Genomic DNA, 27,894 nt, shown 5'->3' with positions numbered 1-27,894 from the left:
TAGGGTCAGGGTCTGTTGATCGGCGGACAGAGGCGGTTTCACGCAGCTTAAGTACAGTTTTTTGTTTTACGCCGGTGTTTACCGAAGTCGCAAAAGTATGACGTCACAACATTCTGATTGGTCACTTGCAATGTTGATCCTAGAACAACATTTTTTTTAATAAACCTTTATTTAAACATCAGTACAATACAAAATGGAATTAAACAGTACTATATTAATGGTGTTGTACTTACAAAAGAATTCTATGCATAGATAAACAAATACAAGAACAGTATTCAGAAACAACAACATAAATATGCTAGGGGGAAAGTAACTGATCAAGCCAAAGAATAAAGTGATTGAAAGATCTTGATTTTTTCACAAACACCAATAGTTTTTATAGCTTTTGGGTTAGTGGAGTTCTTAATTGAGTTAAGATACTGTACAAGTTCAAAGGAGAATACATAAAAAGAGGGATGTCTTCCTAAACATTTGGACTTGTGAATATGAAATTTAGCCATTAAAAGTAACAAGTTAATCATATATCTGTTATCAAAGTTGAATTGTTTTTGGTTTTTGTGCAGACCAAGCAAAACACATTTCCAAAACAGTAAAACGTTTTAGAGTGACACACAAGTAAGGATTGTTAGGCTGTATGTTGCTGTTGAACATGGCAGAGGACCAATCTGAGTGGCATGACTTGTTAATAAAACTCACTACCCCGTTGGGTAGGAAATAGATATTCTGGAGTCTGTCGTGAATGAGACCAGAATATAACAAGTAGTACTTAATTATGTATTTATTTTGTAGATATATGTAGAAAAAAGTAAAAACGTAAGACATAAAATGATAAACACAGACAATATAAACGCATAATATATGAATCAAATCTGAAAAAAAAAAACCCACAGTGACAATAAACATTTTAAGTTAGTTGCTGCCCACCAGTGTTGGTCAAGTTACTTGAAAAAAGTAATCAGTAACTAATTACTGATTACTTCCCCAAAAAAGTAATCCTGTTACTTTACTGATTACTTATTTTCAAAAGTAATTAGTTACTTTTTAAAAACACAATTTACAACCTGAAGAGGTGATAAAGTGATAGATCTTTCAGCCCAATTCTACTTTTTCTGCATAATCCATCATACAAAATGTAATCAAATGGAAAAGTCTCTTTTTAAAACTTTTTTTTTAATCTTTTAACTTTATGCATCAAGCAAACATTTAATTATATGCAACATTCTCTGACTTGAATAAATTAGTTTAACATTTAAACCTATTTTCTGCACATTCCAGCACATAAAATAAAATATTTTTTGTGTTTACACTCAGTCTTTCAAATAGATGCAAGTAAAACACAGCAGAAAATAAATAAAGTCAAAGACTCAGCGGTCCTGTTGCTCTATTTTCACCTGTAAAGCAGGAGTGCGGCAGGCGGAGGTTTACCCTGGTGCAGGTGTGCCGCGGTCAGTGGAAGAATCCGCGAGTTTCTCTGTGAGTTTCCCATTATGTCATAGCTACTCTGTGCTTGTTTGGAAGTTTAGGGGTTTGTTCGCTGTAAAAAGAAGTTTTCTTCCCACGCACAGCGGACACTAATGTTTTTGTCACTTTTTATGGAATCAAACTCAAAGTAAGGTCAGTACTTCCACGCTTTAAACGCTGCACGCTCACACTCTCTCTGCACTCGATATGTGATCCATTGTTGATCTGCACACAGCTGTTGTCACTAACTGCGCACTCGCTTACGTCACTGTTGTGAGACACTGTCGTGAGACACTCTCGCAAAAAAATCACGGTTTTAGTAACGCAGTAACGCAGCGTTCCTACGGGAAAGTAACGGTAATCTAATTACCGTTTTTGCAATAGTAATCCCTTACTTTACTCGTTACTTGAAAAAAAGTAATCAGATTACAGTAACGCGTTATAAGTAACACGTTACTGCCCATCTCTGCTGCCCACAACTGGCCTTTTTCAAATTTTCAGAGTATGTCACCACAGTTAGAGGTGAGAGAAGACACTGCTCTTTTCAACATGTACAAAAGAAATGCTGAATGACTCACAGCACAACCAAACAGTGTATGTGCTTAGTAAAGGATTGTGTGTGAGTTTTATCCACACATACTTTCTGTATTTGAGTGGATTAAGGTATTTTTTGCTTTTTTCTCACTGGGTAACTCTTCTTCTTCTCTTGGTACATATTTCTGTAACTGCAGTGTCACTGATCTCGTTGTTTGTCTGCTTCTGCACATGCTCCGTAGGACTGCATCAGTCTGGGTTCAGGTGAGCCCAACGTGCCAGAGCACCGCTCCTTTGTGCTCTACCATAACAACAGCCCGCGATGGAGCGAGGTGATCAAACTGCCGATTCCCATCGACCGTTTCAGAGGGTCCCACCTGCGCTTCGAGTTCAGACACTGCTCCAGTGAGTGTGTTACTTGTGTTAATACTGGGGCTGTCATGGCTAATGGGATGATCCGTGTGGAGAAAATAAATGAGGATCCAAGCACAGGCTTATTGTAAAAATAAAACCCAGAACCGTGACAGGTGCATCTGCATTTCTTGGCATGCAGATACAGCAGCTGGCTGCTCACTATAATCCTCCCAGACTGATTAGGTGCTGCTTCAAGCAGGTGGTGACATTTATAGAAAATATATCTAAATATAACATTAAAAGCATAACCAAGTTACTCTTTGACCTTCTTATATGCAGGCTGTATCACTTTGTCTACAATAGTGAAGTAATGAACTGGTTTTCTGAATACATCTCTAATAATCTGAGAGACATTTAACCTCAGTGCTTTTTGACCGAACACTCGGTGCGTTTCTCCTCTCACATGTTCCTTCTTCGTCATTTTCTCTGCAGCAAAGGACAAAGGAGAGAAAAAGCTGTTTGGTTTTGCCTTCACGCCTCTAATGAGAGAGGATGGAACTACTCTCTCTGATGAGAGCCACGAGCTGTATGTCTACAAGGTCAGCTACACTAGAGCTTTTCTGTTTCCTGGCTGCTACTCATCAGCCTTCATCACACGTTCGTCATTTATTCTGCAGAGGAGTCTTTCTGTTGGCTGATGATTGCAGCAGAAATGACAATATTTAGTTAGTATATATGTGAACTGTACTTCAGTAATCTCACAGTATAACTATAAAGTTCACTTTAAATGTTGTGTACACTTTGTACATGATATCCACAACACCTTTACTGTTGCTCACCAAAACTGTACAGCAGGAGTGTCCAACTCCAGGCCTCAGGGCCGTGTCCTGCAGGTTTTAGATCTCACCCTGGGTCAACACACCTGAATCAGACGATTAGTTCATTAACAGGCCTCTGGAGAACTTCAAGACATGTTGAAGAGGTAATTTAACCATTTAAATCAGCTGTGCTGGATCAAGGACACATCTAAAGCCTGCCGGCCCTCGAGGCCTGGAGTTGGACACTCCTGCTGTACAGTGTTCACACACAAGCTTCATGTTTGCAGCTTTTGACTCAGTTTTGCAGCTACACTTTGTCAATGAGGTGCACAGATCTGTTTGAATCACTTTTTCCTTCCTTATTTTCCTCCTTCTCGGTGTCTCGTGTCCTCAGTGTGATGAAAACACGACCTTCAGTAACCACGCCCTCTACCTGGGGCTGCCCTGCTGTAAGGAGGACTTCAACAGCTGTCCCAACATCCCCTCCAGCCTCATTTTCCAGCGCAGCATGAAAGAGACCTTCTGGATTTCCACACAGCTCTCTTCCACCAAGCTCACCCAGAACGGTACGCAGCTGATCTGCAGCCGGCGTTTCAGCCGCTCGTGGATAATGTGCTTAAATATGCACGATTACACGTGAGAATTTCAGACTGTTTTTAATTCCACTGTCACCAAGTGTTTGCATATACGGGCTCGTATGATTGTTGGCGTTTCTTTCTGATATTGTAGTCGTAACCTGACATAAAGCAGCTTGAGGTGACAGCATTAAAGTGAGGAAAAACTGTCACCATCTGTTATGGTTCTGGCATACAGACACCTGCTTTCAGCCGTTGTGCTGCGCTAACAGTGGCTTCCTCATTTATGACAGTTTTTACTCCGTTGTACATATTAAACGGCTGTTTTGCGGCTCACAGGCTGAAGTCTGAATATGAGCCTTTTTCCATTTTTCCTGGTGTTTGACATTCCTGTTGTCTTCCAGTGGACCTCTTGGCCCTGCTGAAGTGGAAGGCCCATCCCGACCGGGTCATGGACATCCTTGGACGGCTTCGGCATGTCAGCGGAGAAGAGATCGTCAAGGTGAGGTTTGAAGTCGAACAGGTGGGGAGATTGTTCTGTTTAATATGTGTAAACACTTGTATCGTGGATCATCATAATATTCTGTAGCTGTGCCAGATTTGCTGTGTAAGACATTTGCCATGTTGCTGGGCAGGACGTGTTTGTTGGTGATCTCTGAGGTGGTTTGAGGTGATTTTTTAAAGCATGTGTTAAAAGAGCTCTACAGGTGTTGTAATACTCCTGTGGTCCCATTAACATTAGCTTGTAGACAACCAGCAACTGGGAGGATACCATGAAAAGGTTTGATTCTTTAAAAATTGTCATGTGGTGTTCATAAATAACTAATAACGGAAAATTTCTTTCCGCCATTATGTAAGCCATTTTCCTCAGCAGGACTTTCAGCAGCTGTTTACTAAACTGAAGACGTGTGTGTGTGTGTGTGTGTGTGTGTGTGTGTGTGTGTGTGTGTGTGTGTGTGTGTGTGTGTGTGTGTGTGTGTGTGTGTGTGTGTGTGTGTGTGTGTGTGTGTGTGTGTGTGTGTGTCAGTTTCTTCAGGACATTCTGGACACCTTGTTCTCCATCTTGGATGACAACACAGACAAATATGGGCCGCTGGTTTTTCAGTCATTGGTGAGTGTGGCGTGGGCAGTGCACGAAGAAGGAGAAAATAAAGTAAACAAACAAAAGTAACAAATAATGAGTTTCATTAAATTTAATAATGAGGATTTAGAGACTTGCAGAAGAAACAATCTAATACAGATGAGGCTAACTGTCAGTTTCAGTCCCACTGATGTCATCCTCTGAGTTACTGGAAACAGGAGCTCTGACACACCCTAAACCCTGAAAGCTGAAAGACTTTTTATTCTGTCATTTTTTTTACTCTAATTTCAGTATGACTGTGCAACAGGAATAAGAGTTACAGTTAAATTTGGAAAATGTGGGTGGGTGATGAAAGAAGGTTACGCTGTAACAGGAAAATAAAATACTGTGGGGTCATGATCACATGATCACAAAGAAAGCACTAAAATATAAACAATAACCTGGTGCCTGCACATCTGTAAATACGAGCTGAACAACAACGTATGAAAAGCTCTGTCCAGTCAGAAGCTTCAGCAGGACAATGATCCCAAGCACAGCAGCAGACTGTCGATGACGATGAGAGAGATGAAGTCATTGCTGCATCGTGTGATAGACTTTCACACACTGCCTCTGCACTGTGGCTCAGTTTGTGTTTCATAAGTAATGACATGGTATAAAATGCTATGTGTTCAGGTTCCTCTGAGCTTCTATTTAACTGCTCCAAACATGAGGGCTAGTAGCACCATTTCCTTTTTAAATCTCTTTATAGCTAAACCCTTCGCTTTGAAAGAGGCCGTACTTTTTTCACTGCGACTGTAAATTATGATTCATTTTCTGTGCATTTAAGCGTCACTCAAGCATCACACTCACTGATCACAGTCTCTGTCTGTCTCACAGGTGTTCATTATAAACCTGCTCAGGGACAGTAAATACTACCACTTCAGGCCGGTGATGGACACTTACATCCAGAAGCACTTTGCTGGAGCGTTAGCTTACAAGTGAGTGTTGCTCTCTAACTAACAGCCTGATTGATTAAAGTGTGATTGTATATTCGTGTACACGTCGTTTGCCTTTATTGCAGTTTGACTTCTGGATTTATTTCATCACGGTGGCTCAAGGGCATCAGAGATAAATACAGTATGGAAAACTGGCGTAGGATTGCATGCTTTTCATGCTCATTTAACTTTGACCTCATCCAGATATATTACATGAGAAGTTTTGCTTTTAGTAAGAGTCTGAAAATTAGTTTTGCACTGACTAAATATTTTATAGAGGATGAAACAAAGATCTCGATCTCGGGTCGACTGGCAGAAAATAAAAAAAGACACATATAGTTATTATAACTGCACAAATTTTAGTTTTTCAGGTCTTTGTGATGTATTTCCGTACATGTTTGGTCCTGCAGAGTGCTGCGACTATCACAACAAAAGGAAAATCTAAGCATTTATTTACAGAGCCATCCTGGGCTGAACGGGTCCTTTATTAAAGTAATGCTACGTTTGCACTCCTTCCAGTGCAGAGAATCAACCCTGTGTGGCTTTTTAAATGTGTTTCAGGGAGCTGATCCGCTGTCTGAAGTGGTACATGGATCGCTCTGCTGAGGTGGTGAGGCAGGACCACATACAGGAAGCCATGAGGGTAAGAGCTCAGTGCCACCTGGGTGGAGCACTGACCTGAACACTGAACTCCGAATAATCAAACACATGAAGGGCTGTTGGCATTTTTCATCTCTTCACTGAGTTTTATATAACAGTCTTCACCATAAAGGCTTTTTAAACAAAAAAACACCTTTTCAACTTTTTAATTCCTCCCACTGGACGTTCTTCTCAGGTAAAATATGACTGCATGCATTCAGAACTACATCAGTGACGTAGCAGAGCTGGGAATAGATGCACCATCCCACACAGATGTGCAGAACGTACCACATTTAGTAGACAAACGCTGCTCAGCACGTTAAAATATTTATCCGACTCAAGCATCCATCCCAAATGGGTCACACTGTCATGTAAAAAGTGGACGGCGTGAATTATTGAGGACAGCTTTGACACATGCTGCAGTCTCCAGATTTATCTTTTATAAACTGCGTCCAAGGAGTTTTAGCCTGTTTCTGTCTGCTTTATTCTTCCACTAACTTTCTTAACCATTGCTGTAAACAAGGAGCAGCCCAGATGCTGCAGATGTTTCTGTCCTGGTGCATCCTGGGATCTCTGTCCAGATACAAATAGGATCTTGTCTCCTGCAGATGTGATAAAGGCGTAAGCTCCAGATGAAAAGAACACTTTTAATTATCTGTAGCTGGTAGGTTTTGCAAAAAGAAAAGGAAAAAAAGAAAACAAAACTAGACTTAAAGCCAGCAAACATTTTGAGTAAGCAGTCTTCAGACTTCAGAATTTGATCTCACATCCTGATAACCACGCGTTTCACCAAACCAGCCTCAGTGGGGATTTCACAGTTTGTAACTCAGACATGCTTTTGACAGATTCCTGGCAGCGGACAGGCCAACTGCACTCAGGCCGTGGGTAAAACCAACACAGGATATCAGCACAAACAGCTCAGACAGAGGTGGAGCTGTGCATCAATGAGTCTCACAAACCCACAAGAACAAGAGCACGAGCTAAATGAGCGGCCGAAGTTCCCCCACAACCATGTGACAGAGTGATGAGTTTACAGACAGTTTTATGTCTTCTGTGCATTTGCACAGAATGGCACAATGTGGAAGTATAAAAACGAGATTAATACACTGAACTAAACTAAAAACTAAAACTGGTTGTGAAGCAATAAAAAAAAGGAAACTAGAAAAACAAGCTAACTGAAAATAATGTCGTTAAATAAAATTTACAGGAAGTCTTTTTAAGTCTTTGTCAGTTTGGTCATATTTGTCACTAAAAGAATCGTTGGCGTTCATGTTATTAAAACCTGGACAAGCTACATGATTGTGAGTCAAAGTTTGTGTTTTAGTCTCTGTTCTGAACTCTGAGGAAACCCTCCTGTTCATTTAAAATAAGTAATCTGATGCTCGAACTAAGAGAAACTAAAGCTTAAAGTGGGAATATTTCATTTAACTTAAATTACCCATCCTTTAAAAAAAGTGTACACGGCTCCCTCGCTACATCGCGGTTCACTTTTCGTAGCCTCGATGTTTCGCCGATTTTTTTAGTGCAATTTTCACGTTGTTTTTTGTTTTTGCAGCGCATTGCGTTCTGCGTCCTGATTGGCTGTAGACCATTTTCAATCAATCTCGTGCCGTGTCTCCTGTACTGCACAGAATGCGTTCAGCTTGTCAATTTACATAAATCTTTGCAAGACAACAAACACAACAGTGTCGACGTCAAAGGATTCTAAGGAGCATTAAGTGAAACAAAGTAGTCAGATAAGTCAAACTTCACCCAACTCATTCTTCTTGCTTCCTTTACGTCCGTACCATTGATCGATAAATGTTGAATTCTCTGGCAGCTGCTCTGTTCCCGTGTTCTGGACCTGAAAACAGGGTTTTATCTTTGGTTTCTTTAGCATAGCATAGCATAGCATCTTTATTTATAACGCACTTTACATCCAACAATGTTGACCAAAGTGCTACAAATATAAAACAGAGAGGAAACAGTTTAAATTACATATATATATATAATACTGGACGTATTCTTCTACGAAGGTTTGAACTTTAAGAGTTTAAACGAGAGAAATGTGTGAAAATGTTCATGCCTGTCTGAGAAAAGTGTATAAAGTGTGTAGTGAGGCGGTTTCACAGCCTTAAAACATCTATGATAGTTGTAAAAAACAAAACGTTCGCTACTTCGCAGATTTCACCTTTCGCAGGTTATCAACATCCGTGATAAACGAGGGAACACTGTACTCCTAAAACATTTGAGGTTTGTGTTTCTTCTAGAACAAAAAAAAAGAAGAGTGAATATTTCATGCTTCTCTTTTCTTTGTTTGCACGTCCTCTCAGGCTTTGGAGTATCTGTTCAAGTTCATCATCCAGTCTCGGATCCTTTACTCTCGGGCCACGTGTGGCATGGAGGAGGAGCAGTTTCGCACCAGCGTCCAAGAACTCTTTCAGTCGATCCGCTTCGTGCTCAGCCTGGACAGCCGCAACTCCGAGACGCTCATCTTCACTCAGGTGAGGAAACCTGCTGCAACAAAAACATTTTTCTTCCTTGTTTATGAAGCAGACAAAAATCGTTTATTGTTGTGATTTTGATGTTGAAACTGTTGTGTCGTCATAGTTTACAGTAGACAGCTAACAGTAAAATGCACTTTAGTTTAGCTGCTTCCCATCTTCTTGTAGTTGCCTTAATCTGACTTTTATTTCACTTCTGTTCCTTTTTCCACTTGTACCTCGCATCTTTCCTTGTTTCCTTTCCTCATCTTCTCTTTCAATTTCCCCTAAATCTTTGCTCCTTCAATTGGGTCCCTATTATTCCTCCTGGGTCTCCTCCACACCCAAATACCACAGGGCCCCCAGCCTTGTCCGGGCCCAAATCAAGTCCCAGGTCCCGGCGCCGGGCTTCCCGCTCCCTTAGCACTAGCTCCTGCCCCGGGCCAACTGCAGTCCACTGTCCCAGGACAGGTTCCTGGCAGCGGACAGGCCAACTGCACTCAGGCCGTGAGCGCCAACGCTCTGCGGCCGACTCCGCTGTCAGTAAGTAAACGTCTGGAAGAAACCCACAGCACCCCTTTAACCCCGTGAAGCCCAGAGTCCCATTTCACCTCAGAGAGCTCTAACCACACACACACCTGTGGTCCTCCGCACACACGTCCCGGCTGATATAACACACAAGTACACGATGTCCTCTTGCACTCGCTGGTCACACACGTCCTCTGACTGAGAGCATGTTTGTTAATGACATCCATCCTGATAACTCTTCACTTCACTCGCTGTAGAGACAAAAATATTTCTTGGCTGTAAACGCGTCTCTGCTGTCCTTAGATCCAGGCTCACGTGGCCTTTACAGGTACTGCAGGATTTGGACTTTTTCAGCCTTGATTCACGCAATAAGAACAAACTCGTTGAAATAAATTAATCTCATGTACTTCTTCCTATTTTTCAATGAGGCCTCTAAACATTTTCCAAAATTCACAATTTTCACCAGAAGAACTCTTAAAGAAAACATTAAAAAGTGGAACTAAAACTGGACCTCATAGGCTTAGATTATCTTTATTTTTAGAAGAGGTGAAATATTGTTAGTAAAAATACAAAGAGTGGAGAAGAAGTTTTCATCCAGAGTTCAGCAGCTTTCAGTTTTGTGCCGCTTTGAGTCCAGTTCACACCAGAATGAACCTGTTTGTCCAAAACGCCACGTCTGCTGCAGCTTCTTTGTGCTAAAATCCGTCTTTGTGTCCGTTCACTCTGTTTGAACCATGTTATTAATGATTGATACCCCTGACTTGCTAGTGTGTGTGCTTTGTCTTCCTTTTTTCAAACCTTTCACTTCCAGCTCTGGTTTGTTTTCTGCTGTGGAATAACTTCTGTGTGCCTCTTCGTACGAGCTGTTTTGTAAAAACTGTAATAGCTGAATCTGAACAGATGTCTACCTGCTGACCTGTGTGGATTTATGACTCCTCGTGTGGGTTGGCACCTCTCTCCTGTGGACACTCCAGTCACTGAAACCAGGATTGTTCCTTATAACCGACTCCTTCTCTCTCTCGTTCACTCGAACCTTTTTTTTTTGACTAACTCCCCCTGCTGCCCTCCTCCCTAAATGAACCTCTCCCCTCTTGTCATTAACACCTCTTCTGTCCCTAATTTCATTCTCAGGCTGCACTTTTGAACTCGTTCCCAGCCATCTTTGATGAGCTGCTGCAGATGTTTACGGTGCAAGAGGTGGCCGAGTTTGTGCGCGGCACCCTGGGCAGCATGCCGTCCACCGTGCACATAGGACAGTCCATGGATGTGGTCAAGCTGCAGTCCATAGCTCGGACCGTGGACAGCCGGCTCTTCTCTTTCCCAGGTAAATGTTTGGATTCATTCATGCGTTAATGTAATGCGCTGTGATTTTTGCCACAGGACTATTAAAATCAAAATAAAGGTTGTGAATGACTTTAAAAACAAACAAAAGCGAGTCAAACATGCAGCAACCCAAATACATCATCAACTAGAGGTCCATCAGTTCATTCTCTTAACAGCTGATAGTTTGGGGTCCCAGCCGTCACAGAGGGTCACAGGGCTGACACAGAGTGACAACAAACTCTCACATCCACCTGTAGCCAAATTAAAATCACCCGTCTACATAACCAACATGTTGTGAAACTGCTGTATGGTTCAGACATGCGTATTTTTACATAAAGTAACGTTACCTTTCCTTTTTTCAATAAGGCTCATTTACATAGTGGAGATTCCTTACTGTCACCACAGCTCTGTGCGACGTGCTGCACGTTTACCATCTCTGAACAGGGAACGCTAATCTAAAGAGGTTATGTCCCCAAATTGAAGAGACAGTTACAACCTGACATTTTCAATTTTGAGTTTCACTCTAAATCGTGAACCCACACAAATGCAAAAGAGTCTATATGACTCAGAACTGAATGTGTTAATGTGAAGGTGAGACAAAATTAATGCCTGACAGTTTCAGCACCACCAGCTGATGCTGAATAGTCTCAAACTGACACATCAAAATTCTTTCTGGTGAAACTTTGTTCGAACCCTCCTGGGGGAGGACCTCCGCACGGCACGTCTGCTAACGTTGCTAAACAACATTTCTGCTGTGTAATCGGCCACGAAGCCGCTCAAATGCAGATAATAAGTGACTTTGTTATGTCGGCGTTGTCTCTGGTGTTTGTGTGTAGTTAACCCGTCATTGCCTCCCTGTTTTTTTCTCCCCACTGACATTAAATGTTTCTAAAATCTGTTTCATGGCACTAACTTGACAGTAACCTTTAACCTGTAGCTACAAAAGCTTGAAGAGCTGCACAGTTTTCAGATGGATTTGTTTCAGGACATGAACCAGACCAGAGGAGCAGGAGGCCGACTCCCTCTGAGCAGCATCGCTGAGCTGCCGTTCCAGTGAACAGCAGCGATGTTGTTGGGTTACGATCCACAGACACCCTAACCGCCATAATGTAACGTGTGTGTGGTCCTTCTCAAATAAACCTGAACTGAAGTAAACTTGTGTGTCTGTTTTGTGTTCCCTCAGAGTCTCGGAGGATCCTACTTCCTGTGGTCCTGCATCACATCCACCTGCACTTGAGGCAACAAAAAGAGCTTCTCATCTGCTCTGGAATACTCAGCTCTATATTCTCTATCATCAAGACCAGCTCGCTGGTAACACGCACACACACACATGCACACACACACACACTCACACACTCGAAACACCGCTGCATTCAAATCTGAGTGTCATTGTGGGGTTTGAAAGGAAACTTATCCCAGAAGCTAGAAGAAAGAAGTCATTCCCAGCTGAGGCCAGTCCTGGCTTTGCAGTTTTGTAGAAGGTGAACCAGATGGGTCCTTTGTTTTCCCATGAGCCTCTGCTCCACCAAATGTCCGTGCCTTTGCAAGAAAAGTAAATCCATGGTTACAGCTGCATATTCAACAAATCAATAAGCACCTTCTTTGTGTTTTCATGATCACTTTTCATTGACCTGAATAAGAAACATCGTGAGGCTAAGGAAGGATTTGAAGGAGAAATCATACAGAGACAAACATGATGTTCAGACTGTGGCTGCAGTTGTGTGATGGTGGTCTTTGTTGATGTGGCGCTGCTGTGGTTAGAACATGAACAGGAAGCCCACCGTAAATACTTCAGACTTGCTGTTTCATGTGAACTGAACGAACAGAACTTCAATACTTAGAGTTTTATTGTCATTGTGCAGTTTCTTGCACAGCGAAGTTGGGTAGCTGGAGCACAAATGTGCAAAAGTAAAGAAGAGAAAACACTATGCAACGAGGGAAGAAAAAGCAATATATATGTGAGTGAACTACATACATGCTGTATGCAGAGAAACACTGAAACAGAAACATTGTGGGGCTGTATACAAGGACAGTTATATAATATAATACATAAATAAGGGTGGAGGGGCTTTGGTCATTTAGGGTGGAGATGATAATTTCACTGAGACCTAAATATTACACATGCGCCAAAGAAATGTTGCACAGAACATGGAAAGACTGAGATATTGCACATGGATGATCAATAGCAGCGTCAGGGTGGATGTGTTGGAGACGTCTGTGCACACTCTTAGTTTGCATTAAGAGTTCTGACAGCTCACAGGAAGAAGCTGATCTTTAGTCTGTTTGTTTTGCACCTGATGGATCTGAACCTTTTTCCAGAGGGCAGGATGTTGAAGGGTGGTGGTTAGGGTGGAGGTGGTCCTTTATAACTGCCCTGGCTCTGGAGAGACATCTTGAGCTGGCAAGTCCAGGGAGGAGAGTGGACAGCTGATCACCTTCTCTGCAGATCTGATGACCCTCTGTAGTCTTTTCCTGTCAGCTGTTGTGCAACCAGCGTACCACACAGGGATGGCGTGCACCAGCACGCTCTCCATAGTGGCACGGCAGAAGGACACTAGGAGGTCAGTCTGCAGCCTGTTCCATCTCAGAACCCTCAAGAAATGGAGGCGCTGCTGGGCTTTCTTTACTAGGGCTGATGTGTTTGTGGACCAGGATAGGTCCTCAGGTATGTGGGTGCCGAGGAACTTAAAGGAGGACACCCTCTCCACATGGTCACCATCTATGGAGAGGGGAGGGGGGTCAGTTCTTGTTTTGCAGAAGTCCATGACCACTTCCTTTGTTTTCTTGGTGTTTAGGGTGAGGTTATTGTAGTTACACCATTCTGACAGTCGCTGGGCCTCATCCCTGTAGGCGGTGTCATCATCGTTGGTGATGAACCACATCAGAGTGGTGTCATCTGCAAATTTGATGATGATGTTGCAGGGGTGCGTGGGGGTGCAGTCACCAAAGATGATGCTTAAGAAAATATTGAATGTAGTTCATCTTTCAGAAGTTTTATCAGGTAAAGTTGCTCATGCTGCCGTGTCCCTGTGCTGCGACGATGATTTACTTTAACTCCTAATTATCATCTGTGGCTGAAGTATAATTAATAAAAGATCATCAGAAAGAAAATGCAGAACAAATGCAGTAATGGAGACGTAACCAAGTAAGTTGGAATAAAACCAGCACTTCATTTATTAAATGTTTACATGGTAAAAAGTTTCACAGGAGGACAAAAACTGCCAACTCTAACAGGAACTTTGTTATCAAAGTAGTGAAACGTTCAAAGTTCCCCTGCAGGCCAAACAAACCGCTGTCAGGTTAAAACATATTAACGGCTCATGAAACGAGTGATGTTCAGTGATGACGCTCTTCTCTTCTGAGGCGTTGCTTTTGGTGCTGAAGTCTCTGAAGTATTTGGACACTTTCATCTGATCTGAACTGAAACTGAAATTCGTGAGCACCAGTGAGAAACCAGTGTTTATTTCCATTACGTACTGTGAATGTTTAGTGTTGCAGTGAGCCTTCAGTCAGGTTTGTCCTCTCAGGAGCAGGAATGTGTGAGACACAGCTGCAGCAAAGCTCCTAAAACCTTCAAAATTCATTATTGGACACTAACCTATATAAAAGTACACGAAACGCACAGAGAGCAGCTGTCCTTATTTCTCTGCTCTGGTTTCCTTTTCTTTATGTCTCCTTTCCTTCGTCTCTTCTTCCAGGACACGTCGGTGCAGGAGGAGGTGGAGATGATGGTGGAGTCCCTGTTGGACGTCCTCCTGCAAACCCTGCTGTCAATCATGAGCAAGAGCCAATCGCAGGAGGCGGTAAGGGGTCAACGCTGTCCGCAGTGCACCGCTGAGATCGCTGTTAGTAACTAACAATACGACTACTACTACGTCACCTCCCGGCCCCTCATCCACCCTGCATCCGTCTGACTGTCTGTCTGCTGTAGGGCAGGGCAATATTATATTCATGTTATAGCTTTGTTGTCCCTTTATACTGTCGTACAGTTACATGATGGCAACAAAATAAAAGACGGGAGATTTGAGAGAAGCAAAAAGTGTTAAAATAAAAATGAAAACTGTTGGTTTTGTCAATATTGCCCTCTCCTACTCCACCATCATCATCACTGACCCATCCTGCTGTTACGTCTCTTTGTGCATGCGTTAAAGACCTTCCATCTTTATTTGTATTACTGTGCAGAACGATATCTTAGTTAAATCACAGATGTGTGAATCTGAGTCGTCTGGGTTCATTTGTATTTTGTAAATTTGATGCATTTTTGTTGACTGTTCACCTTCATTTACATTCATTTCATCTTTGGCTCAGTCTCAGTCTGCTCATCTGCTGCCCTCCTGTTTAACCAGGAAGCAAGAATAAATAAAGCAATGAATAAAAATAAGAACAAAAGAGTCCAAAGAAGTGTTTACAAACTGTTTTTGTTAATATTCTATTTATGTCATTATAAACGATAAATTGATAGTTAAAGTTTAGTAGATAGGTATTTAAAACTTTTATAGAAATTATAATTCATCATGTTAAAAACGTTCTTGCAACTTTATCGTTTATGTCATGCTTTGGTGTAATGCAGTTCATTTTATGCCTTATTGGTGTCGACGCCACACAGAAAGATTTTGTGAGTTTTTATTTTGGATCAGCTGCTTCGTTCTCCTTCGTCGTTCCTCCTCTCAGATGGAGGCGCCGGGTTTCCTGCAGGGTCTCACTTCACACTCATCATATTTTAATACAGACTACAATCTTTCTTTAGGTGGTGACAAAAACTAGATTCAAACACGAATCCATCCTCTGAACTTCAGCATTTTAATGCAGTAGATCAACACAGAGGTTTGATGAAGTTTGCGTGAGTGAGAATTATTTAGCGCCCTTTAGAAAAAAGTGGAGTGAACTCGTATTTCCTCGTGTCTTGCGTGTGGCGCTGCAGATTTATCTTTACATGAAGGCTGGAAAAAGTTACTGACACATAAAGTGGTGCCAGCAGAGAGGCTGATAAAGAGGGGTCAGTTTGGGAAAGAGCCCGACTCATCCTGGTGCATCACCTCACTGTTGACTCCTTTGTGTTTCCATGCACTTACATGACTGTGCCCTGCTTCCTGTTGGCAGGGAGAGTACGTGTCCTGCCTCCTGTCGCTTCTCCGTCAGATGACAGATATCCACTTCCAGCACCTGATGGAAAACTTTCAGAGCAAAGATGAGCTGAAGGTACGGAAGTCCTGACTCACTGTGAAACATAACAGGGAGAGGTTTCATCTTTAATCCACGCTCTCGTCTCTTTCCCTCTGCTCAGGAGTTTCTGCTGAAGATCATGTGTGTGTTTAGAAATCTGATGAAGCTCAGCATTTTCCCCCGAGACTGGAACATCATGAGACTCCTCACCAGCAAGTAAGACACCAACTTACCCGACAGGCTGGAAATACACGAGTGTTGACTGAGTCCGATCGCTGCTGGATCATTGGAGTAAATATCAAAGCGATGCATGTGTGTGTTTGTGCAGCATCATCCTGACCACAGTGCAGTACCTCTCTCCTGCTCTGCACAAGAACTTCACAGAAGCCGACTTTGACTTTAAGGTAACTCCTACTTTATCATTTACCTTTAACTCTCAGTTTAGTCTTTATTTCCTAGTTAAATTCTTAATTTATTGTTTACATCTGTTAGACCCTTTTTTATTTAACTGCAAATTTTTTACTGTAAATTTTATAAATCTTGTCAGTTTCTGTAGTTTAGTTTAATGGTCGGGCACTACATGTCGTACGGTGTATGATTATGTGTGTAACAAATAAAATTTTAATTTTGAGTTTGAACTTAACGTCACCCTGTCAGGTGCGCACAAACCACAGTGACTGATAACAGTGGAAACGACCACGTGTAACAAAAAGCGTCTGACAAAGCTGCCGTCCTCCCCTCTCTGAGTGTCCTCACTACTAACACTAATGTTGTTTTTCGAAATCATGAATATTATTCAGATTATTTCTTTTATATCGTCACTATTTTGTGGTTTCATGAAACAAAGCTGAAACACTGTTAGACTGAACTGAAGCCGCTGATTTACTGAAACAGACGTGAGGCTGAAGTTTTGTAAAATGTCAACTTCATAACTTCATTATGTGAAAACTGACGAGTGCAAAGAGTGAGAGTGAGGGCTGCATCACTGTGCAAGCTGCGACCAAAGGGCCGTTTGCAAAGAAAGAAAACGTGGCGTTAGCAGTGTGTGTGTGTGTGTGTGTGTGTGTGTGTGTGTGTGTGTGTGTGTGTGCAGGTGTGGAATTCCTACTTCAGCCTGGCGGTGCTCTACATCAACCAGCCCAGTTTACAGTTGGAAAATTTGAGTCCTGCTAAGAGGAAGAAGGTCTTAGACAAGTAAGGGGACACACACACTCACACTCACTCACTCTCTCACACACACACACACACACGCTCACACACACACACACACACACACACACACACACACACACACACAAAGAGAAGAAAAACACAGATAAGAAAAAAAATAAAACAGTAACAGCTGCTCCATCAGACAGGATGTAATGACAAATCTGACCTTTGACTGAAGGGTAAAAGATATTTTCTTGTTTTTTTTATGTTCTTTTGCTTTTGTAAGAAAACAAAATTCTTTCAGTTCATTCATTCAGTTTTTGTGTTTATGTCAGTGAACCAAAATAAATATAAATACCCAGTTTTCCTTTTTTAAATTCACTGTAATAACTGTAAACTTGACACTTCCTGCTATGTTCCCATTAATTAAAGATTGACAGATTAAAGGAAAAAACAGTAGTGCCTGCTGTGTTGGTTTGGGTCCACATCGCCGTGTTTCACATTGATGAGTATGTGAGGGTTAGATCACTGTCATCAGTGGGTGGCTGCATGGACAGACACTACACTGCAAAGGTAAGAGCTGCACATGCAGGCTTGAAGGAGACTAAGTTGGTTATTTGTTGGGTTTTTGTGGACGATCGAAGTGAAACATCAGATGAAGCTGAGCTGTGGCAGCAGACGCTTGTTTGTTATCATGACCAAACCAGCGAGGACCTCTAATTTCAATTCAGTTCAATTTTATTTATATAGCACACAATCACAACAACAGCTGCCCCACGGTGCTGTTTGTTTCACTGATGTCATTGTCATTAAAATGCACCACACCGTGGATGTTCTTCTATTAGATCCACAGTGTGGCTTACAGTCAGGTGTTGTAGGCGACTTTAAAGGGAAGGTGATTATAAATCGTTCTTTTCATCACTTTTATCTTATGGTGAAACCTTTCCTGATGTTAGCAGAGCAGGATGGTAATACCATAATCCACAGTGCCTGAAGTCTGACAACAATCTGAACGATGTGCTACGATGAGATTTTCCTCTGTTGGAGATTTTGCACTGTCCTCCAAACATCTTTTCTATTCTGTACGTGGCAACACACACATTCATACAGACGTCAGAGAGCCAGTTTTCTTCTTTGAAGCATCCAAACATGCCAACTTACTTTATCATTCCTGCAGAAAAACATTTAATCCAGGAAGAGCTTATTTCCCTTCTCCATTAGCTCTTTCCACAAAATATTTCCAGGAACCGCAGCGTCTCCTCGGGCTCTGGAAGTTCCTCCACTTTTCATTTTCACTTTCCAAGAATTGTCAGAATTAGAGCAAAACTAGGCTGATGCATATTAAGAAATGAGGGAGTCGAGATTAAAATTTTACTCTGTTTCTTTTTAAATGTGTATTTTTGCTGTTAAATTGTCTCAGTGTGGTCAGAAAGTGAACAGCTTGAGTCATCGGAAAACTAATTTAAACGATAAAATTAGATTTACCACTTCAAACAAATATAACAGCTGTTACTGAGTCAGAGTCAGTAATACAGAGACTGTTTGATCCAATAAGTAAAGTGACTGAAGATCTGATCTGTTTGCAGATACGGTGACATGAGAGTGATGATGACCTACGAGCTTTTCAGCATGTGGCAGAATCTGGGTACGATCCTCTCGTCGGGTTTAAACTGTTGTGTCCGACTTAAGTTTGACTGATTAAATGGTTTTGGATCCATGTTTGAAACGTGTTTCAGGTGAGAATAAGATCCACTTCATTCCCGGGATGATTGGTCCGTTCCTGGGAGTGACGCTGGTCCCGCAGGTGGAGGTGCGAAACATCATGATCCCGATTTTCCACGACATGATGGACTGGGAGCAGCGCAAGAACGGGAACTTCAAACAGGTACAGGAGCACACGCTCAGCTGTGCAGAGACTGTTCAGGTCGTTCATAGAAAACCAGAGGAAGTCAGAGCGTTTGTGTACGTGTGTGCAGGTGGAGGCTGAGCTGATTGACAAGCTGGACAGTTTGGTGTCGGAGGGGAAAGGAGACGAGAACTACAGGGAGCTCTTCGGTTTGCTGTGAGGAACGCAGACTTTGACATCCCCGTGTTTCTGTTTTTAACCTGGAGCGAATCCCTCTGCCCTGCTGCTCTTTTCTCTCTTTGATAACAGAAATTAACTCTCAGTTTTCTGCTCTAACACTCTCTTTGTGTGTTTGCTTTGTCTGCTGCGGGACTAGAACCCAGCTGTTTGGGCCTTACCCCAGGTATGACACTCCCTGCACATGGGCAGATATACGCTGCTAACATTGACTGTTCTTATCTGCTAACCTGACATTGTTGTGAGTCTGTTGGACCTTCAGTGAAGCCTTTGTTAACTCCCTGATGGAGAAGTCATGGCTCACAACACAGGACAAAAACGTTACACTAAAACACGAAACATCAGATTTGGCTTCATTTATTGCTCTTGTTGAACTTTTTTGACGTCCTTTTTAAAGTAGAACATTGTCGACACACTTTCACATGTGCTTACACACAGTATGTCCAGACGCACGTGGTGGGTTTGTCCCCACAGTTTAAACTGTTTCCAGTGTGTAATTTGTTGCATGCTTCTTGCAGCCTGCTGGAGAAGATCGAGCAGGAGACGTGGAGAGAGACGGGCATCTCCTTCGTTACCTCCGTCACACGACTGATGGAGCGGCTGCTCGACTACCGGTACAGTAAAGCCTTTGTATTCATAGGACATAAATGATTCTGTGGTACTTTATGCTCCATAAGTCATAGAAAGTTTGGTTTTGTTGTTGTGCTTTTGAAATGTCTTTAAACTGAGCAAAGAAACTTTAAACACTGTGAGACCCAGGTCATATACGGGGCCATCATATAAAAGTCTTTGTCTGTAGAATACCAGCACTTAGTCACGTTCCCTGCAGTAACCCTCCTTTACCTGCAGTATCTATATTTATATCCGTCTTCAAAAACAGTCTTCTTGTTGTTTGCAAACTTGTTGGGCATCTTGTGACGTCTATCATAGGAAAAAGTGTCTTGGAGCTTGGGCTAAATGAGAACACCCACCCAAGTTAATAAAAGCGGAGGTTCATAAGTAAGTGTGGAAGGTTTAAGTTTGAAGTTTTATAAACTTGGTTTCATTTTTTCAGGGACTGTATGAAGGGAGATGAAACCGAAAACAAGAAGATTGGCTGCACAGTTAACCTCCTGGTAAGACTTTAAATCAGCGACATCACTAAAATACTGAGTTCAGAAAGTGTTCACATTTATTGTCTGTGAAGCTTCTCAGTCATCCAGTCATCGTAGTCTAAGGAGCTTGGAAAGAAAAGCGTCTGCACTTCTTTGAGTTGCTTGAAGACGTTTCATTCGAGAAGCTTCTTCAGTTCTAAGAGCAACTTGTCGAGACCTAGATTTAAGGCCTATGGGAGTGACCCCCCAAGAGGGTCATGGACCCCCTATTGATCCTCTACACGAGGATCACTCCTCTTTCAAACCATCTGTCCTCTCTGTCCAGAATGTGAACATTGGCATCCTCGAGAGAGTGACCTTTGACCTTTATGTGCAGATGGACAGCTCTCCTATTTGTGCCAGGATCAGACCTCTGCATTGGAAACAGTCACTTCATAAACATGGCGGCCATTGACCCTCTTGGAGACGCCCCCATGGGCTGAAATCTGGGACTCTGCACCAGCTGTTCTTAGAACTGAAGAAGCTTCTTGAATGAAGGTGAAACGTCTTCAAGAAAACTTAAACAAGTCCAGACACTTTTCTTTCCAAGCTGCTTCACATTTATTAAACCGTCCAGTTCTAAATAAACAGCCTTCAAGAATAATTCTCATGTTTTCCACATTCAGTTGGTCTACACTTGATCCTTTACAAACAAACAAACTAACATATAGGTTTGGTACAGTATGCCATAAATAGGTCCATGAAAATGATGAAGATGATTCAGACCTTGGCCTTGAGTTAAGTTCTGCCCTTCTTTAAGAAATTTCCACACCTATCGAGTGGGTATTTGCAGCGTTTGGCATCCCAGGTTTAAATCAGTGCATAAACACAGGAAGTGCATTAATTGTCTGTTTTGTTTCTTCTCAGAACTTCTACAAGTCAGAGATCAACAAAGAGGAGATGTACATCCGCTACATCCACAAACTGTGTGACATGCATCTGCAGGCGGAGAACTACACAGGTACAGCAGAATCAGTCACTCGTGGACACGAGCAGAACGTGTGACAAACACCAGGCTGACGCTCTCTGGGCTGTTTGTCTGCAGAGGCCGCGTTCACCCTGCTGTTATACTGGGAGCTGCTGCACTGGGACGAGCGTCCTCTGAAGGAGTTCCTGCATTATCCTTCTCAGACCGAGTGGCACCGCAAGGAGGGACTCTGCAGGAAAGTCATCCACTACTTCAACAAGGGGAAGGTGAGGGCGTGACACGGTCAGCGTGGGCTTTAGAGGTCACGAGCTGCTTCATTAATGGAGAAGCTCGCGGCTCTCCAACGGGAGATTGAGAGACCAGTGTCGGACTGTTAGAACAGCTTTGAAATTCATATGAGTTGTTCGCACTAAAGTAAAAAGCACCATCACTTCATGCGGATCCCCTCTCGGCGTCAGCTGCGGTCTCGAGGCTGGAGCTGAACAACAACACCCTGATAACGACTGTGTTTAGTCTGTTCTTCCCATTCTATGCAAGGCCACCTGGGTTGGCTGGAAGACTGTTTGCTTAGCCTGGCAGGGCGAAGGACACTGTCTCAGCTGAACTCTGGACACACACACAGACATATACACACATGCAGATATACACTCATCCCCCTCCAAACGCCTTCGACGCTTATTCCCCGCCGATGCTGACGCTGGATCAAGGAGACCAGCGCACGCAGGCCCGGCTGTGCTGTCTACACTGGCTGTCTCTCACCCTTTACCCGCCCCTGTTGTTCGTCGTGTGTTTCTTTGGTGTATTAAGAGTTTTTTCATGTGCTATGTGCACATTTTTTTTTCTCCTTATCTTTCCTCATGTGGTGCATTTTCCATTGTTATACCTCTCTGACCTGTCTTCCCCATGTGATGTTTGTGTAATGTATGTATGGTCGCAGGGTAAGATGGCGCCGCCATTGCGTGCAATAGGTCAGCAGCCTTATGAAATTTCCCCTTGTGGGACTAATAAAGGTATGTTCTCTTATCTAACACCGGGGTGCCAGTCTTGGTTTTACAAGGTGCCAGCAGCAACTACTTTCATATTAGACACTTGCTGCGTCTTCTCTGTTAAGCACGGGGTCAGTATGTAAAGTGTTATCTGGTAACCAATCAGCTCGCTGCAGTTAAAGGCAGTTTGTTAGTTGTTGTGGTTTTGCTTCAAACATCAGCGCCTCCATGGTTTTGTGTGTTTGTGTGTCCTCAGTGTTGGGAGTACGGCATTCCTCTGTGCAGGGAGCTGGCCTTCCAGTACGAATCCCTGTATGACTACCAAAGTCTCAGCTGGATACGGGTGAGCCCCAACAACACTCACATCAAGAATCTTTTAGATCTTTAATATGATAAGGACATATTAATTATTAGATCTCACAATCTTCCCCCCGCGACCTTTACCTGCAGAAAATGGAGGCGGCCTATTACGACAACATCATGGAGCAGCAGCGCCTGGAGCCCGAGTTCTTCAGGGTCGGCTTCTACGGCAGGAAGTTCCCTTTCTTCCTCAGAGTGAGTGATGTCACTGTGCAGCATTTACACATGCACGTTAACTCTATTTGAAGTTGAGTAATTTTCCATCAGAAAAGAAAATGAAAGCTCTAATGGTTTCACTTCTCACAGAAGAAGACGTACGCCTTCCAGGAAAAAAGCTTTTTAAAACTTTATTTTGGGGCAAAGTGAACAAACTCTCTGAGGATATTTCGATGGCTGCAGGGTGGATGGACTTGTTTCTAGAAGGACTTTGGTCAAGCTAATAATTGAGCTGCCACATCTGAATTCAGTGACCCAGTAAACAGCTGTTATGAAGCGAGAAGTAAACATGTTCACGGCTGCTGTAGAGCATTTTGGGATCCAGCCTCAAGTGGTCATTACAGGAACTGCAGGTTTTGTTACTTAAGAGGTGGCTTCAAGATTTCTGCTTTAAAAAATGAACATCTTAATCTTTTCTGTTCGTTTTTGATTCGTTCCCTCTAGAACAAAGAGTTTGTCTGCCGTGGTCATGACTACGAAAGGTTAGAAGCCTTCCAGCAAAGGATGCTGGGAGAATTCCCGCAAGCCATTGCAATGCAGCACCCCAATCAACCAGACGAGGCCATCCTGCAGTGTGATGCACAGTGTATCCTTCAGCAGCAGAGCTGATGTTCATCCAAAGACCGCTCGATTTAAATATTAATCCACGCCTGACGTCCATGGAAGCGTTTTGTTTGCTGTGTTATCGGCTCTCAGTTATATCTTTGACCTCCCTCCTCTCAGACCTCCAGATCTACGCAGTAACGCCGGTGCCGGACAGCGTGACCGTCCTTCAGATGGACCGAGTACCGGACCGCATTAAGAGCTTCTATCGAGTGAACAACGTTCGCCGCTTCCGTTACGACCGGCCCTTCCACAAAGGCCCCAAAGATCGAGACAATGAGTTCAAAGTGAGACAGGAAGTGCTTTTTCCTCTTATTCTTTTATTAGATACTCAGTGAATCAGCTCAACACACTTACTTACTGCAACCCAGCTGAACCTGCCTTTGTTTATATTCTTATGAATGACACAATTTACAGCATTTATATCCAGTGACTCATTACAAAAACCTTTTTTGCCTTGTTTATCCAAGTTTTACATTTCTTTAAGTTCCTTCCTGTGAAATTTATCTGACATCTTCCTCGTCTGTCTTTGCTTTCTGTCATTTCCATCCCTGACAGTAGAGACATCGTTTCTCCTTCAACCTTCCTCGTGATTCAGCAGCTTACAGCATCAAACACTCTGCGACTCCCTCACATCGTTGTGGAGGGTTTTAATCCACCTCTTTTTTACAGCGTTGCTTCAGTTCATTAAGATCTGCCGGGTTTTTTCTGAAGCTCTCTGAAAATTCAGCCAGCATGGCTCATTTTGACTGAAGTTTAGATGATTAATAAACCGGATTCTCAACATTAATTAGATATTTCAGGAGATTTCGATGGCTGCTGATGTTACATCAAACCTCCTGAAGTCTGGACTGTTTGTCTCCCTGCTTGTCGTGTTTTTCAGAGTCTGTGGATAGAAAGGACGACTCTGATCCTCACCCACCCTCTGCCCGGGATTTCCCGCTGGTTTGAAGTGGAGAAGAGAGAGCTGGTGAGCACATGAAAGAGATCTGTAAAGATAAACAGGATCCATAAACTCACAACAATCTGTTATGATATATTCTACGAAGTAATCTGAGCGTCTCTCACTTTGGCTCCTCGTCGCTCTGCGTCTCTCTCTCAGGTGGAGGTGAGCCCGTTAGAAAACGCCATCTCTGTGGTGGAGAATAAGAACCAGGAGCTGCGCACTTTGATCAGCCAGTACCAACACAAGCAGCTGCACGGCAACATCAACCTGCTCAGCATGACGCTGAACGGGGTCATCGACGCTGCTGTTAACGGAGGCATCGCCAGATACCAAGAGGTCAGACAGACAGGGAATTTCATGTCATCGGCCCCCGTGAGGCTGAGTCACAGCAGTAAAATCTTACAGCGCATCACAGTGGGCAGTTTTATAGGCAGGTGAAGGAGGGGCCACAATATGATTAAACCACTGTTATTTTATCCACACATAGCATCACAAACGGTCCAGAATGCACTAACCTCAGTGATATGTTAGAGTTTCCTTTTATAAACAAAAGTACAGAACATGTATTTTATTACAAAGCACAGCAGTTTGTCATCCGTGCGCATAATCTCTGAATCTGTGCGAACAAATTATGTATAAAATGGACTAAAAATGTTCATTTCTATAAGGTTTGGTGTTTTGGGATGATGTAATGCCACAGTACTGCTCCATAAATTTGACTTTGCTTTTTTCCTTCGTTTGCAGGCTTTCTTTGATAAGGAGTACATCACGAGCCACCCTGAAGACACTGAGAAGATCACACAGCTTAAAGACCTGATGCAGGAGCAGGTGAGGTGTCGTTTGCTGACGTTCCTGCAGAGCTTTAATAACACAGCTCTGCCTTTTTGTCCTGAGATGCCAAATAGACCAAGTTGGCTCCATATACTCAAATTAAAGCTCTATATGTGCTTCAGTGGAAACACATATAGAGCTGTAAGTGTGTTCAGATAGAACCATGTGGAGAATTTGACCTTTAGCGTGAGACAAATGTCACGATTGAAGAAAAACCTCAGAATCCTGTAATAGTTGAATCTATAGTTTTTGTTTTCATATATCTGCATGCAGACGTTATCATTCATGCTTTCACTGAACTGAAGGAAAGAAAATGACCATTAACAACAAGTCTTTGTTTTTTATAGTGTATCTGTTAACAAAATAACAATGTTTAAGTTTAATCAGGATATTTCATGGATACAAAACAAGAAAGAAATGAGTGATTAGCCCCGTGGCCATTAATAGTCACCGGGCTGTCAGGCTGTGATGTGCCGCTCTTTTTGAAAACAAACATTCACATGTTAATATTTTTGGCAACCCTACTTTTAACTATATTTGATATAAAGACTAAAAATGTATTTTATATTACAAAATGTCCCAAAAGCTACAGGTTTGGTGAATCTTTGATTATATCAAGTTTCATCAATGCTGCAAAAATTGGGAAGAAGTTTAGCAAAATGCTCCATAATTCCTGGGGGGCTAATACTTTCAGCCCCAGCTGCTGATAGGAGCAGATGCCCCCCCTAACCTCGCCCCCTCTCCCATGTCAGATTATTTCGATCCAGTAGAAAAACATTTGTTGACATGAAGCAGGCAAAAGTAAAGCAGGTGAAACACGTGCATTAAGTTTTCCAAAGGAAGGATTTGTCTGTAGACCAACGTGAGCAACAACCTCGTCTTCATTCTTGCTCATACTAACAGGGTTCTTCATCTCATCCGCTGATGTTTTTAAAAACTGGTTTTCACACAGGTTCACATCCTGGGAGTCGGTCTGGCTGTGCACGAGAAGCTGGTGCACCCAGAAATGCGTCCCCTGCACAAGAAGCTGATAGATCAGTTCCAGATGATGAGGAGCAGCCTCTGCCATGTGAGCACACAAAATAATATAGTATTACAACCTCAGGAGGTACAAATACGTACGCGGAGCTGTTGTTAGATGTAGCTCATGAACCAAAATGAACGAGTGTAGAAGAAGATTCATTACGGTGTAAACATGCTGGAAGGATGGATGGATTCGTTTCTTCTTCAAAGAGCATGTTAGTGTGCACCAAGCTTAGAGACTACGTCACTGCAAAGAATCTCATTGAACATTTCACCTCTGTTCATAATTTTACCTTTACCGTTCCAACCAGTGATTCTTCTGTCTGTGTGGACACCCGAGGGCAGTGTGAATATTCAGAGCAGTGCTTCTATGTGTCTCTGCAGGGTCTGCCTGGTTTAGACAAGTCCGGTTCAGGGCCCAACACACCCAGAGGAATCCTGGCCACTCACGGCCCCATGAGCCCCGAGAGCTTCAAACTGATGCACCGACACAGGTCAGCAACACGCAGAGACTTTTTTAAAGTGCCCGTTAGACTCTCCTGCTTTAATCTTATTCAGCTACACCCTGATACACTCCTCAGTCTGCACCACCATGTCATCAAAACCTCATTCAGGGTCTCTAAACATGTTGAAAAGGTTTTAAAAAATCCTCAAAGTCAGTTTCCTCTAAGTCTGCATAGAGGGTCGGGTCAAAGGGGCACGGATCAAGAGAGACAAAGCAGTTAATTACTTTTATCTTATTCTTAATTGAAACTGTTAAATGTGGTGAACACGGCAGAAACCATCCTTCACAGTCAGCACACGTCTTCTCACTGGCTTCACCTCCATCTGTGATTCACCTGCTGTGTCTCATTAGTGATCTTTGAGAAGTTCCTCGCAGCATCTCTGCTGTCCTCTGCTCACATCGCACTTTCTGAAAGTCTGCCATTTTCTCTTTCTCTCTTTCTCTCCTTCATCCTTCACCGACACCACCCTGCATCGTGCTTCCTGCATGGTGCTTCCTGCATGCTCATGGCTGACCATCACTCTCATTCTCACCGCATCACCTCATGTATGCTGGCTGTTTGGTTTTCGCTTCTTCTTTTTTGGTTTGCTTGGCCCTTCCCCTTCCTGCCTTCCTTCCTTTCTTCCTGCCTTCCTTCCTTCCTTTTCTTCTACCTGGAATTTCCCTCTTCTCCCCCCGCCCTCTTTCTCTTTACCCTCCCTGTTTCCTCTCCTCTTTTTTCCTCCTTTCGTTCCCTCCTCCCAGTCCCATAGCTGTTCTGACTCCTGTGCGCAACTCCTCCTCCTCTCTCTCCTCTCACAACTCCAGTGAGATGGGAAACGTTGGCAATCTGCTGATCCTGGCTGACGGCATGGTAGTGGAACACCCCGAGGACTTCTACCGCATGCAGGTCAGTGAAAAACGCGATTCGCAGAGAGGAAACGCACTTGTTGCAAGAAACAAGAAACACTCCATATATCACACATGAATATAAAACTCTGTAATATTATCATGTCCAGCTTTTTCTGCACAGCTGAGCATCACTGCTCAAATACCTCACATTATTGTAATCTATATGTACAATACTGCGTTCGAATTTCTTGGAACTGCAGGCGAGCCCGTCCTCCTCCAGTCTTAGCTCCACCCACTCTGCGCCTTCTCAGATGATAAACTCCGCCCCCTCAACCATCAGAGGTTAGCGGCCCATGGAAGATTTTTAAAGCTATATTTAGCTTTC

At 42.9% G+C, this 27,894-nt stretch overlaps 1 protein-coding gene across 1 annotated transcript in view; it reads left to right on the top strand.

The window, feature by feature from the left end:
• LOC146632883 (dedicator of cytokinesis protein 3-like) overlaps positions 1-27,894 on the top strand; it is a 247,985-nt gene that overhangs the window by 216,372 nt on the left and 3,719 nt on the right. The window contains exons 16-50 of the mRNA XM_085353604.1: positions 2,238-2,400; positions 2,842-2,948; positions 3,562-3,733; positions 4,147-4,244; positions 4,770-4,853; positions 5,700-5,800; positions 6,359-6,440; positions 8,749-8,919; positions 9,256-9,441; positions 10,558-10,750; positions 11,933-12,060; positions 14,448-14,594; positions 15,850-15,948; positions 16,034-16,128; positions 16,241-16,316; positions 17,006-17,106; positions 18,651-18,709; positions 18,801-18,949; positions 19,041-19,126; positions 19,287-19,313; positions 19,666-19,761; positions 20,202-20,262; positions 21,148-21,241; positions 21,326-21,474; positions 22,451-22,537; positions 22,645-22,749; positions 23,215-23,356; positions 23,494-23,660; positions 24,257-24,343; positions 24,476-24,655; positions 25,064-25,147; positions 26,103-26,219; positions 26,537-26,667; positions 27,423-27,567; positions 27,770-27,851. Of these exons, the coding sequence (XP_085209730.1) occupies positions 2,238-2,400; positions 2,842-2,948; positions 3,562-3,733; positions 4,147-4,244; positions 4,770-4,853; positions 5,700-5,800; positions 6,359-6,440; positions 8,749-8,919; positions 9,256-9,441; positions 10,558-10,750; positions 11,933-12,060; positions 14,448-14,594; positions 15,850-15,948; positions 16,034-16,128; positions 16,241-16,316; positions 17,006-17,106; positions 18,651-18,709; positions 18,801-18,949; positions 19,041-19,126; positions 19,287-19,313; positions 19,666-19,761; positions 20,202-20,262; positions 21,148-21,241; positions 21,326-21,474; positions 22,451-22,537; positions 22,645-22,749; positions 23,215-23,356; positions 23,494-23,660; positions 24,257-24,343; positions 24,476-24,655; positions 25,064-25,147; positions 26,103-26,219; positions 26,537-26,667; positions 27,423-27,567; positions 27,770-27,851 (4,051 nt within the window). The remainder of the gene's footprint in view (positions 1-2,237; positions 2,401-2,841; positions 2,949-3,561; positions 3,734-4,146; positions 4,245-4,769; positions 4,854-5,699; positions 5,801-6,358; positions 6,441-8,748; positions 8,920-9,255; positions 9,442-10,557; positions 10,751-11,932; positions 12,061-14,447; positions 14,595-15,849; positions 15,949-16,033; positions 16,129-16,240; positions 16,317-17,005; positions 17,107-18,650; positions 18,710-18,800; positions 18,950-19,040; positions 19,127-19,286; positions 19,314-19,665; positions 19,762-20,201; positions 20,263-21,147; positions 21,242-21,325; positions 21,475-22,450; positions 22,538-22,644; positions 22,750-23,214; positions 23,357-23,493; positions 23,661-24,256; positions 24,344-24,475; positions 24,656-25,063; positions 25,148-26,102; positions 26,220-26,536; positions 26,668-27,422; positions 27,568-27,769; positions 27,852-27,894) is intronic.

This window comes from Diplotaxodon limnothrissa, linkage group LG5, assembly GCF_057381915.1.
Source record: "Diplotaxodon limnothrissa isolate DT_005_m linkage group LG5, D_limnothrissa_male_GT1.1, whole genome shotgun sequence".
Taxonomy (NCBI): Eukaryota; Metazoa; Chordata; class Actinopteri; order Cichliformes; family Cichlidae; genus Diplotaxodon; species Diplotaxodon limnothrissa.
The sequence above is the reverse complement of the archived record's forward strand: the minus strand, read 5'-3'. Positions and strand labels throughout refer to the sequence as shown.